The sequence below is a fragment of the Schistocerca piceifrons genome, chromosome 7 (genome assembly GCF_021461385.2).
Source record: "Schistocerca piceifrons isolate TAMUIC-IGC-003096 chromosome 7, iqSchPice1.1, whole genome shotgun sequence".
Classification (NCBI taxonomy): Eukaryota; Metazoa; Arthropoda; class Insecta; order Orthoptera; family Acrididae; genus Schistocerca; species Schistocerca piceifrons.
The window spans coordinates 399,549,972-399,563,404 of record NC_060144.1 but is presented as its reverse complement, the minus strand read 5'-3'; the positions used below and the strand labels follow the sequence as shown (position 1 = coordinate 399,563,404).

Sequence of the window (13,433 nt, the reverse complement as noted above, 5' to 3'; positions counted from 1 at the left end):
TCTCTGTGTAGCGAAGCAGCTTAAAACAATGAAGACAATACCACTGGTTCAGATTATATACCAGTCCGGCTCCTTTCAGGGAATTACATTAGGAATTATACAGGGTGATTCAAAAAGAATACCACAACTTTAAAAATGTGTATTTAATGAAAGAAACATAATATAACCTTCTGTTATACATCATTACAAAGAGTATTTAAAAAGGTTTTTTTTCACTCAAAAACAAGTTCAGAGATGTTCAATATGGCCCCCTCCAGACACACGAGCAATATCAACCCGATACTCCAACTCGTTCCACACTCTCTGTAGCATATCAGGCGTAACAGTTTGGATAGCTGCTGTTATTTCTCGTTTCAAATCATCAATGGTGGCTGGGAGAGGTGGCCGAAACACCATATCCTTAACATATCCCCATAAGAAAAAATCGCAAGGGGTAAGATCAGGGCTTCTTGGAGGCCAGTGATGAAGGGCTCTGTCACGGGCTGCCTGGCAGCGTATGAATTGTTGTGCTTCTTGTTCGAGCTGAGGGAACAGCCAATTCTCTAACATCTCCAGATACTGTAGTCCAGTTACAGCAGCACCTTCGAAGAAAAAGGGACCAAAAACTTTATTGGCTGAAATGGCACAGAAAACGTTCACCTTAGGCGAGTCACGTTCATACTGAGTTGTTTCCCGCGGATTCTCAGTGCCCCATATACAGACATTGTGACGGTTGACTTTCCCGTTAGTGTGGAAAGTTGCTTCATCACTAAACACAATCTTTGAAACGAAAGATTCATCTGTTTCCATTTGAGCAAGGATAAAATCACAGAAATCGATTCTTTTAATCTTATCAGCTGCAGACAGTGCTTGAACCAATTTGAGACGATAAGGTTTCATAACTAACCTTTTTCGTAGGACTCTCCATACAGTTGATTGTGGAATTTGCAGCTCTCTGCTAGCTCTGCGAGTCGATTTTCCTGGGCTGCGAACAAATGCTTGCTGGATGCGTGCTACATTTTCATCACTCGTTCTCGGCCGTCCAGAACTTTTCCCTTTGCACAAACACCCATTCTCTGTAAACCGTTTATACCAACGTTTAATACACCACCTTTCAGGAGGTTTAACACCATACTTCGTTCGAAATGCACGCTGATCAACTGTCGTCGATTCACTTCTGCCATACTCAATAACACAAAAAGCTTTCTGTTGAGCGGTCGCCATCTTAGCATCAACTGACTCTGACGCCTAGTCAACAGCGCCTCAAGCGCACAAATGTACAACTAAATGAAACTTTATAGCTCCCTTAATTCGCCGACAGATAGTGCTTAGCTCTGCCTTTTGTCGTTGCAGAGTTTTAAATTCCTAAAGTTGTGGTATTCTTTTTGAATCACCCTGTATTAGGAAATGAGATACTTAAAGTAGTAGATGAATTTTGCTACTTGGCTAGCAAAAAACTGATGATGGTCGAAGTAGAAAGGATATAAAATGTAGACTGGCAATGGAAAGAAAAGAGTTTCTGAAGAAGAGAAATTTGTTAACATCGAGTATAAACTCAAATGTCAGGAAGTCTTTTCTGAAATTATTTGTTTGGGTGGAAACATGGATGATAAATGGTTAGGCAAGAAGAGAATAGAAGCTTTTCAAATGTTGCACTACAGAAGAATGCTTAAGATTAGATGGGTAATCACGTAACTAATGAGCAGGTACTGAATAGAGCTGGGGAGAAAAGAAATTTGTGGCACAAGCTGACTAGAAGGAGGGATTGGTTGGTAGGACACATTCTGAGACATCAAGGGATTGCCAATTTAGAAGTGGAGGAAAGCGTGAGGGGGTAAAAATCGTGAGAAAAACCAAGAGATGAATACAGTAAGAAGATTCAGAAGGATGTAGAGTGCAGTAGTTACTCGGAGCGGAAGAGGCTTGCAGAGGATAGAGTAGCATGGACAGCTGCATCAACGCAATCTTCGGACTGTAGTCCACAATAACAACTTCACGTCAATTTGCAGTAGGATTTGGAAACATATACTGCGCAAATATTATGATTTACCTCGAAGAAAACGAATTACTGAAAAATAATCAACACGGGTTCAGAAAATATCGTTCTTATGAAACACAATTACCTCTTTATTTTCACTAAGTAATGAATAAGTACAGGGGACGTCAGACTGATCCCATATTTTTAGATTTCCAGAAGGGTTTTGGCACAGTTCCTGACAAGCGCCTTCCACTGGTGTGTCATCTCAGTTATGTGAATGGCTGCGTGATTTCCTGTTAGAAAGGTGACAGTTTGTAATAACTGACGAAAAGTCATTGAGTAAAACCGAAGTAACTTCTGGTGTTCTCCAAGGAAGTGTTGTAGGACCTCTGCTGTTCCTGATATACATGAACGACACATGAGACAATCTGCACAGCCGTCTTAGATTGTCTGGAGATAATGTAAAATTATCAGATGAGCAAAACCAATTGCAAAATGATTTAGATAAGATATCTGTATGTTACGAAAAGTAGCAGTTTACTCCAAACAATAGAAAGTGTGAAGTCTCATTTGCATGAGTACTAAAAGAGATCCGCTAAATTTCGATACACAATAAATCACACAAATCTAAAGGCTGTAAATTACTTATGGATTACAATTACAAGTAACTTAAAGTGGAACTATCACAAAGATAATGTTGTGGGTGAAGCAAAGCAAAGACTGCGATTTGTAGGCAGAACTTTTAGAAATTGCAACAGGTCTACTGAAGAAACTGTATACACCACGCATGTCCGCTCTCTCTGGAGTATTGCTCTGCGGTTTGGGGATCCGCATCAGATAGGACCAACGGTAGATCGAAAAAGTTCAATAAAGGACATCTGGTTTTGTATTATCGCGAAATAGGAGAAATAGTGCCACGTACATTATACGTGAACTGCGGTGGTAATCATTAAAACAAAGGCGTTTGTCGTTGCGGCAGGAACTTCTCCTGAAATTTCAGTAACCAACTTTCTCCTCTTATTGTGAAAATATTCTGTCGGCGCCAACCTACATAGGGCAAAATGATCATCATTATAAAATATGAGGATAAATAGATTTAAGTGCTAGTTTCTCCTGCGCGCCATTCGAGAATGGAATTGTAGAGAAATATATTGAGGGTGGTTCGATGAACCCTCTGCCAGGCACTTAATTGTGAATCGCACAATAATCATGTAGTTGTAGATGTAGATTTCTCAACATTTTTTGTGATATCCAAATTTAATGTGTCAATTAATTATTTATTTTGTTTTGATTGTTTTATTCTTCCACGTAAAAAGCTAACACTAAAACAGCAAAAATTATTTCTGCTGATCAGCTGAGTCGATGCAGAAGTTTTGCGTGAATTACGGAAAACGTATTTCCTAAGTTCATGAACTTCTTGAGAGCAGCAACATTTTCTCTAAGTGTAGTCACTGATGTTGGTGATCAAAGTATTAGAAACCTAACTTTCTTTGCATACTTTGTTTCCTTGACTTCACATTCATTTTTTTTTTTTGGACTATTTCATTCACGGACACAAAGTATTTATTGCACAAAAACAGGCTGTAAGAGTAACACCTGGTGTGTATCCTGTTTAAAACAACTGTTTAAAAAATAAGCATACTAACAAGAGCCTCGCAAGGACAGAGGAGAGTACGTTCGATAAAGCAGTACGCCTTACCATGAAAAACATCTACTTAATAAATTATCAGAAAAATTTCAGTCTCTTGAAATGTCATCCCAAAATTTTTTATTTACCATTTGAGCACTAAGAAAAAAGTTAAAACCACGTAACTGACCGGTATAATGTCACTGAAGAACACGGTGGAAAAAGTTGAAGAGATTCCTCGCTTTTTAGTGATAAAAACTTTATAATCTGGGCAACCACAGCCACGTTGAGAAATAAAACTGCTTCAGCTGTAAAATCCTTTCATTCTTAGGCATTATCTGTTTGTATACTCTATAGACAAATTTCAAAGTACGTGGTGGGTTAAGTTTATCAAATTTTTGCTGTATTGGGCAAGTGCTTCAGTTCGTAGCGTTTTTCTATAAGTTTAATACAAACAACAAATACGCAGAACAGAGACATTAGTTATCAATAACAAATTCTCTTTCACTATTTACAACAGTCTCCCAGCGCTGAGGCAACTTTTCATTCAGCGACTCTAAAAATCACATGGTTTTGAGACAAAGAACTCGTCAAGCCATATTCAGAGCGAATTTTCATCCGGATAGCAAGTTCCTTGAGGGCTGTTCGATAGAGAGCGAAAAGGATGAAAATCTTAGGGCGCAAGAGCTGGTGAATAAGGTGAGTGCAAAATTATTTCCCAACCCAACTCCTGTATAGTGTTTTCCGTCAGTCTAGCAGAATACCAGCGGGCGTTATCTTGGAAGAGCATCACATCACGCAGTCTTCAGCCGGCCGCTGTGGCCGAGCGGTTCTAGGCGCTTGAGTCCGGAACCGCACTGCTGCTACGGTCGCAGGTTCGAATCCTGCCTCGGGCATGGATGTGTGTGATGTCCTTAGGTTAGTTAGGCGACTGATGACCTCAGATGGTTAGTCCCATAGTGCTTAGAGCCGTTTGAACCATCACGCAGTCTTCCTGGTTGTTGTTCTTGGATTGCCTCTGCAAGACGTCTCAACTGTTGACAATAACCGTCAGCAGTGATAGTTACACCTCGGGGAAGCAATTCGTAGTACACTACACCGCCGCTGTTCCACCAGCTGCATCACATTATCTTTTGTGATCGCGCGCAGGTCTTTGTAGAGGCAGTGGTTGCTTTGTTTGGGCTCAGCCATTCCTTTCTTTTCCTTATGTTAGCGTAAAGACACCGTTTCTCGTCACCAGTAACGATGCAGGATAGGAATTGTCGGTATTATTCACGAGCTAACTGATGACAAGCAAGCAGAGATGCACATATGGCGCCCCGCTGATTTTTTTGTGATTTTAGCTGGGATCATCCGGTACCGTTATTTTATACATTCCTCATTGCATGTAAACGTCGCACGATGGTGGAATGATCACAGTTCATCATATTTGCCAGTTTTCGAATACAATGACGTCGATCATTGTGGATTAATGCATAAAATGATCCCGAGCGGTCTAAGGCGCTGCAGTCATGGACTGTGCGGCTGGTCCTGGCGGAGGTTCGAGTCCTCCCACGGACATGGATGTGTGTGTTTGTCCTTAGGATAATTTAGGTTAAATAGTGTGTAAGCTTAGGGACTGAAGACCTTAGCAGTTAAGTCCCATAAGATTTCACACACATTTGAACATTTTTTGAACATAAAACGATCTTCATCAATCCCCGAAGCTCTTCCTGAATGTACAGGGACACTAATGTCGAAACGTTCCTCCTTAAGACGATAAACCATTTTCTGGCCACGCTCTATCCAGTGGCATTATCCCCATACGCGGCACAAATGTTCCTGGCTGTCTCACCTACTGTCACCCCTCTAATAAACTCAAACAGAATACTATGTCGGAAATGTTCAGATTTCTCCATTTGACACTCCATTTTCTAGCGCCCACAGTTCCGGTCACTATCTCCAAATGACAATACGTAAACTCAGACAGCAACAGTTAACTACAAATAAAAATCACAATCGATAAATAAACACATAGCAACCGGAATACCAACATGCATAACAAAAACACTACGAACGTTTGCACCAATCTGATATACGAGGGTTGGAACATCAATAGTGGCAACTGTTTATTTACAACTCGTGCAAAATAGATACGTGTTTCAAAGTTTTACTGACTTTCAGAGAAGTCACCAGCATAGTATATAACGCTTTGCCAGCGATGTGGAAGTCGTAGGATACTCTTAGCAGTGCCATTTGTGTTGACAGTTCGAGCGGCGCGGTCTATTGACCGACGAATTCGTAGCAGTTCTGAAGCGAATGCCGTGAAGTGTTTCCTTCAGTTTAGAAATCGAGTTGAGCTCAAGAGGGCTTAATTCAGGGGAGTGCAGTAGGTGGTATAGCATTTAGCAGCCCCATCAGTCAAACAAATCAGTAACAGCTTGCACTGTACGTGCTTGAGCATTGCCCTGCAAAATGATGGTCAGGTCCTGCAGAAAGTGTCATCACCTCTGTCTCTAAGCTGGTCGCAGGTTGTGTTCCAAAAATGGACAGCACAGAGACAGAAGTGATGACACTTTCTGCAGGACCTGACCATCATTTTGCAGGACAATGCTCAAGCAAGTACAGTGCAAGCTGTTACTGATTTGTTTGACTGTTCTGCGCCGCTCGAACTGTCAACACAACTGGCACTGCTAAGAGCATCCTACGACTTCCACATCGCTGGAAACGGGTTGTACACAAAGCTGGTGACTACTTTGAAGTTCAGTAAAACTTTGAAACACACATCTATTTTGTACGAGCTGAAAATAAAGTTCCAACCGCCGTATTAAGATTTTTAAAAATCCCGTTATGTAAATGACCAGCATGTCGCCATGTTTTCACAAAAAAATATGTGTCGTACTTGTAAACCTACTGACTTGTTGTACTTCGTATATACACTGCTGGAAATGGAAAAAAGAACACATTGACACCGGTGTGTCAGACCCACCATACTTGCTCCGGACACTGCGAGAGGGCTGTACAAGCAATGATCACACGCACGGCACAGCGGACACACCAGGAACCGCGGTGTTGGCCGTCGAATGGCGCTAGCTGCGCAGCATTTGTGCACCGCCGCCGTCAGTGTCGGCCAGTTTGCCGTGGCATACGGAGCTCCATCGCAGTCTTTAACACTGATAGCATGCCGCGACAGCGTGGACGTGAACCGTATGTGCAGTTGACGGACTTTGAGCGAGGGCGTATAGTGGGCATGCGGGAGGCCGGGTGGACGTACCGCCGAATTGCTCAACACGTGGGGCGTGAGGTCTCCACAGTACATCGATGTTGTCGCCAGTGGTCGGCGGAAGGTGCACGTGCCCGTCGACCTGGGACCGGACCGCAGCGACGCACGGATGCACGCCAAGACCGTAGGATCCTACGCAGTGCCGTAGGGGACCGCACCGCCACTTCCCAGCAAATTAGGGACACTGTTGCTCCTGGGGTATCGGCGAGGACCATTCGCAACCGTCTCCATGAAGCTGGGCTACGGTCCTGCACACCATTAGGCCGTCTTCCGCTCACGCCCCAACATCGTGCAGCCCGCCTCCAGTGGTGTCGCGACAGGCGTGAATGGAGGGACGAATGGAGACGTGTCGTCTTCAGCGATGAGAGTCGCTTCTGCCTTGGTGCCAATGATGGTCGTATGCGTGTTTGGCGCCGTGCAGGTGAGCGCCACAATCAGGACTGCATACGACCGAGGCACACAGGGCCAACACCCGGCATCATGGTGTGGGGAGCGATCTCCTACACTGGCCGTACACCACTGGTGATCGTCGAGGGGACACTGAATAGTGCACGGTACATCCAAACCGTCATCGAACCCATCGTTCTACCATTCCTAGACCGGCAAGGTAACTTGCTGTTCCAACAGGACAATGCACGTCCGCATGTATCCCGTGCCACCCAACGTGCTCTAGAAGGTGTAAGTCAACTACCCTGGCCAGCAAGATCTCCGGATCTGTCCCCCATTGAGCATGTTTGGGACTGGATGAAGCGTCGTCTCACGCGGTCTGCACGTCCATCACGAACGCTGGTCCAACTGAGGCGCCAGGTGGAAATGGCATGGCAAGCCGTTCCACAGGACTACATCCAGCATCTCTACGATCGTCTCCATGGGAGAATAGCAGCCTGCATTGCTGCGAAAGGTGGATATACACTGTACTAGTGCCGACATTGTGCATGCTCTGTTGCCTGTGTCTATGTGCCTGTGGTTCTGTCAGTGTGATCATGTGATGTATCTGACCCCAGGAATGTGTCAATAAAGTTTCCCCTTCCTGGGACAATGAATTCACGGTGTTCTTATTTCAATTTCCAGGAGTGTAAAAAGTGTTGCCGCGAATGTGATTCACGGAACATGTAAGAAACTAAACTGATTAGTCTTGTTACTTGTGAAGGTTGTTGAAGAACAAAAGGATTGATCGAATAAAGAATGAAGACATCATTTACTGCGTCAACAAGAAAAAAATGTCTAATAAAGATGGCTAGAAAATTACATGTGTGGTGTCTATTCTTTCAGACGTGTCCGAGAAAACAAACATCACACGTATAATTCACATGTATAATTGTGTAGATACGCCTCGACAGGTATACGACTATTTCACTGCGTATGCATACCATCGTTGTTCTCCTTCCGGGAATACAGTGAGGCTGCAAGCAACGGCGCTTATGGGCGGGATCACGTCAGTGGTGAGCAGCACTTGGGAATTTGGGTCGGACAGGAAGTGTGTCGGGATGGCCGAGGCGGTCAAGTCGACCGTTAGCGAGAAGCGGAGACTCTGTGTTGGAGTCCCTGTCCGGTCACAAATTTGCAAGTGCAACTAGTGAATAATTTCAACGCCCGAAGCAGCTAAGTCATATAAATTTCCCTTTAGTTCAGCATGCGTGGACCGGCAGGTACTCACCATGGGTTTGATGCCATGTGCCAACAACTCGTCGATAACTTTGTTGTAGTAGTCTATGCCCGCCTGGTTGACGCGGTCCACACCCCCATCCGGCAGGATCCGCGGCCAGGATATCGAGAACCGGTACACGTCCACCTACAAAAGATCATCTTGTGAGACAGTTAAAATGAAGGATCAACTTACAGTAGTGACTCATTTGTCTAGGTCATCATCCTGATCATCGTAGTATGTCGTCTAACCTAAATCATTTCTTTCCTGTATATAATTTGGTGACCTTCAACGGATAAACTTTTAAGCATTTATCGAAAACTGCCCTTCTTGCGTAACGTCTTCTTCCCGTTGCCTGGTAACTGCAGATTAGGCATCCAGCTGAAGGGCAGCAATGTAGTGCCTCGCAAGGATAAAGGATTAGATTAGATTAGATTAATACTAGTTCCATGGATCATGAATACGATATTTCGTAATGATGTGGAACGAGTCGAATTTTCTAATACATGACATAATTAGGTTAATTTAACAACATACTTAAGTTAATATAACAACTTTATTTTTTGTGTTTTTTGTTTTTCTTTTTTCTTTTTATTTTTTTTATTTTTTTAATTTTTTTTCTTAATTTATATCTAAAAATTCCTCTATGGAGTAGAAGGAGTTGTCATTCAGAAATTCTTTTAATTTCTTCTTAAATACTTGTTGGTTATCTGTCAGACTTTTGATACTATTTGGTAAGTGACCAAAGACTTTAGTGCCAGTATAATTCACCCCTTTCTGTGCCAAAGTTAGACTTAATCTTGAATAGTGATGATCATCCTTTCTCCTAGTATTGTAGTTATGCACACTGCTATTACTTTTGAATTGGGTTTGGTTGTTAATAACAAATTTCATAAGAGAGTATATATACTGAGAAGCTACTGTGAATATCCCTAGATCCTTAAATAAATGTCTGCAGGATGATCTTCGGTGGACTCCAGCTATTATTCTGATTACACGCTTTTGTGCAATAAATACTTTATTCCTCAGTGATGAATTCCCCCAAAATATGATGCCATATGAAAGCAATGAGTGAAAATAGGCGTAGTAAGCTAATTTACTAAGATGTTTATCACCAAAATTTGCAATGACCCTTATTGCATAAGTAGCTGAACTCAAACGTTTCTTCCAATTTAATCTCTCATCAATGGACACACCTAAAAATTTTGAATATTCTACCTTAGCTATATGCTTCTGATTAAGGTCTATATTTATTAATGGCGTCATACCATTCCCTGTACGGAACTGTATGTACTGTGTCTTATCAAAATTCAGTGAGAGTCCGTTTACAAGGAACCACTTAGTAATTTTCTGAAAGACAGTATTGACAATTTCATCAGTTAATTCTTGTTTGTCAGGTGTGATTACTATACTTGTATCATCAGCAAAGAGAACTAACTTTGCCTCTTCATGAATATAGAATGGCAAGTCATTAATATATAATAAGAACAACAAAGGACCCAAGACTGACCCTTGTGGAACCCCATGCTTGATAGTTCCCCAGTTTGAGGAATGTGCTGATCTTTGCATGTTACGAGAACTACTTATTTCAACTTTCTGCACTCTTCCAGTTAGGTACGAATTAAACAATTTGTGCACTGTCCCACTCATGCCACAATACTTGAGCTTGTCTAGCAGAATTTCATGATTTACACAATCAAAAGCCTTTGAGAGATCACAAAAAATCCCAATGGGTGGTGTTTGGTTATTCAGATCATTCAAAATTTGACTGGTGAAAGCATATATGGCATTTTCTGTTGAAAATTGCGCATGAGCCAGGTAGAGACGTTGGTTGAGCGTCCGATGCAATACTGCAACTTGCGGGCGACATTTTGGTGATGGCTCCGTGTAATGGCCGAGGGACTGGCTTCGGCACTTGGATCCGCATAGAGTGTCGGGGTGGTTGTGATGACCGTTAACGGAGCGGCTACACTGTTAGAAATGGCTGTTTGCTTCCTGCTTGGGCAGTGGCGAGGCGCGGGTTGGAGTCCGATACCCAGAGCATGCTGCACTGCCTGGTGGAAAGGGCACTTGGGGCGGTTTCAACTTGATTCAGGAACATTGAGGATACTGCGGTGAGGTCTACTTTACGACCATCAAGTGTAGGGGCGGCGGAGGGATTCCGGAAAATCCCTGTGTTCCACCGACATGTTCCGCCATCTTTGTTATCAAGGCACTTGCTCTGTAACATTGTGTGGTCTCGACCCGTGTGGGAGTCCTGGTTATGCTCTGTTCTTGTAATAAGCAAATATGTTATTTATTACTAAAATTTTGTAAAGTTCTACCTCACATTTCACGGAGGGCTGTCTTGTCAGTATACGTGCAGTAGGCTGGCGAGTGATCATTGTATGTAATCTATCTTCTTTGTGTTTATATCCTATATAAAAATGCGTGAGGCCGGTTGCACTGACTGGAGGACTGTTCACTTTTATTATTATTTGGCTTTCAACTAGTTCTGTGCCACTTGGCGTTAATTGTTATTTACATTCTAATTCTTGTGGTATCTCGTGGTAGTGGCCGTTTCACGATTGCTGACAGCCCATTTGAGTACAATGTGTCCTAAACGTTTCTGTTCAAGAGCTGCTTCCTAAGTTTTGGTAACTCATTTGAAAAGTAGTTGGCCACCAGAGGTGGATGGTTAAATACAGATTTTTTTTTTATTTATTTAATTTGACTGCTGTAACAGCTAGTTGCCAAATCGCATTTTTTAAAATTTTGCTTGTCTTGGGTACCTACAAAGGCGAGCTGCTAATTGTAACTGTTTTAAAACCATACTAGTAAATTGCTGTGTTTTAATACGGATAATAACTGAAATTTTTTCATATTTTCTTTCCAGTGCCCCCATTATTCTGAGTGTTTACCAGTGTGGAAAAGTTAATCAGGTGTAAATCGTTTTTCTAAACCGAGCGCCTGGAATATTAAGAGAACTAAAACTTCTAGTTTGTGAGGTAACTGGAGAGTTTTGGCGCCCAGGAAATATTCTAAGTTCGGAGTTGGGGCGTGGCCACATGGGCCGCTCAGCAAGCCGGGGCCCGGCAGCAAACACATGGCGCCGAACGTTAGCAGGACAAGAGGGGTACCCCCAGCACATGGCACACCGGCCGCGTGGCTGGGAATTCCATGCTGATGCTGTGTCGATGAAAGAGACTTGTATGCCGAGAGTGCCAAAGTGACTTTGTGAAACCATCATGGCAGACATTCACAGTTCATATAGAAATTAATAGTAGCCAGATGAATCATGATACCTCAATGATACCTCAAAAAGAAACATGTACATCACTATTATTTGCACGATGATTCTGATAGTGTAGTCAAATTTTCAATATCTTTATTAGTTCAAAGTTTAGTATCTGACGGTAAATAATACAAGTAACACCCAGCAACGAATTTCCAAAATCTAAACGCTTCATCCGATTTTGTCCATCGACATGTCTTTAGAAAGCTGTTAGTGTAAACCAAAGTTGTATAAATTACAGGCATGTAACTTCAATAGTACATGAGTTATTGGAGGTCAAAGTGGCCGATTACTACCGATTGCGTCAGGCCATAAGTACTCCACAGTTACACGAAAAACCGGTAGCAGCATGCTTATAAATACATTTATTCGTTTATGTCTTTGTTTATATCCGATATACATTATTCACGAAGAAATTTGGTTAAATATTTACTGTGTTTTAGTAAGCACAGAGACATTAGACTACTGGCCTACCTTTTGTTCTATTCCTTTGATAAATGTTTATTTAATTTGTTTATGTATCTAATAATGTGTGTTAGAGCGTGTTTATGGTCCAGCCATAGGAATATTTATTTAATTTCAAGTTATTTAAATGTAAATCCAGTATTTCGAATGTGTTTCATTATGTTTGTGTGGGTGCATTGGCTTGAAGGCATGGGGCGAGCGCTCTAGCTAATCACAGCGCTCGTGAACGGGGGAGTATGGCACAGGACACGAGGGAGTCTGGGACAGTATAGCGCGGGGGACGCATGGTCGCGAGAGAGACGTGAAGTGTGGAGCGGTTTGCGCGTGGTCGCGAGAGATAGAAATACTTTGGAGTATGGACTTGTGGACTTGTGCGATTTCCGTGGCTTCTACAGTGAAGATGTAGTGTGCATTTAGAAGTGAATATCTCGTGAGCTATGTTGATGTTCATAGCTAATTACGTGCAGTAGGAATCTATTGTTTCCCTGTTATTCAACTTATATTTTATTTAATTGCTGGACCATCGAAACCAGTAAGTGTTTTGCACAAATATACGGCATTCTCAAAAGTACTTCTACTATCACGCTCATCATTTAAATTCGTTAAGATAGTACCTGCAGATTTTATTTAATTGCAATCTTTCATTTATAAACTATTACGTTGCATTACAAATTCGCAATTTCCAAGTGATAGGAACCTTCGACCATTCGATTCATGTGTATATTCATATTGTATACTGTAGACTCAGCAGTATTTGGATGGTAATGCAGCAACTACGTATCCCAGGCCCTAGACAACGAAACCAACCAAAACTTTCAATATTTCAATTTTGAGTCTGAGTGTACGTAGTTGAGGGCCACACACCACGTCATTTCATTTTCTATTTTGAAAGCCCGCAAGTTGCTTTTAATGTTTTATTGTTAAATAAACTAACTGAAATTGTATCAGTTTATTTGATCTAGCGCCTTACCACAGACCAACTTAGGTTCCGACCGTTTCAAAACTCATCAATTTGGGCTGTAGTTCTGTTATTCTCTCCAGATGAGGTAACTTGCAACTGTATGGTTGCCAGTGACTAATCTAAACGCCCGTCTCTAGCTGGCATTTCTCCTCAGCCACCATACCCGGGGTCGCTGTTCGATTGAAGGTTTCAACTTTCCAACAGCCACTAACATTTTCGTCTTAGTATAGGTCAGTAGCGCA

General features: G+C 42.2%; 1 protein-coding gene across 1 annotated transcript in view; it reads right to left on the bottom strand.

Annotated features, from left to right (window-relative positions):
- The window catches only part of LOC124805121 (myrosinase 1-like), a 217,336-nt gene that overhangs the window by 86,710 nt on the left and 117,193 nt on the right, over positions 1-13,433 (bottom strand). Inside the window, exon 4 of the mRNA XM_047265573.1 lies at positions 8,504-8,638. Coding sequence (XP_047121529.1) covers positions 8,504-8,638 — 135 coding nt within the window. The remainder of the gene's footprint in view (positions 1-8,503; positions 8,639-13,433) is intronic.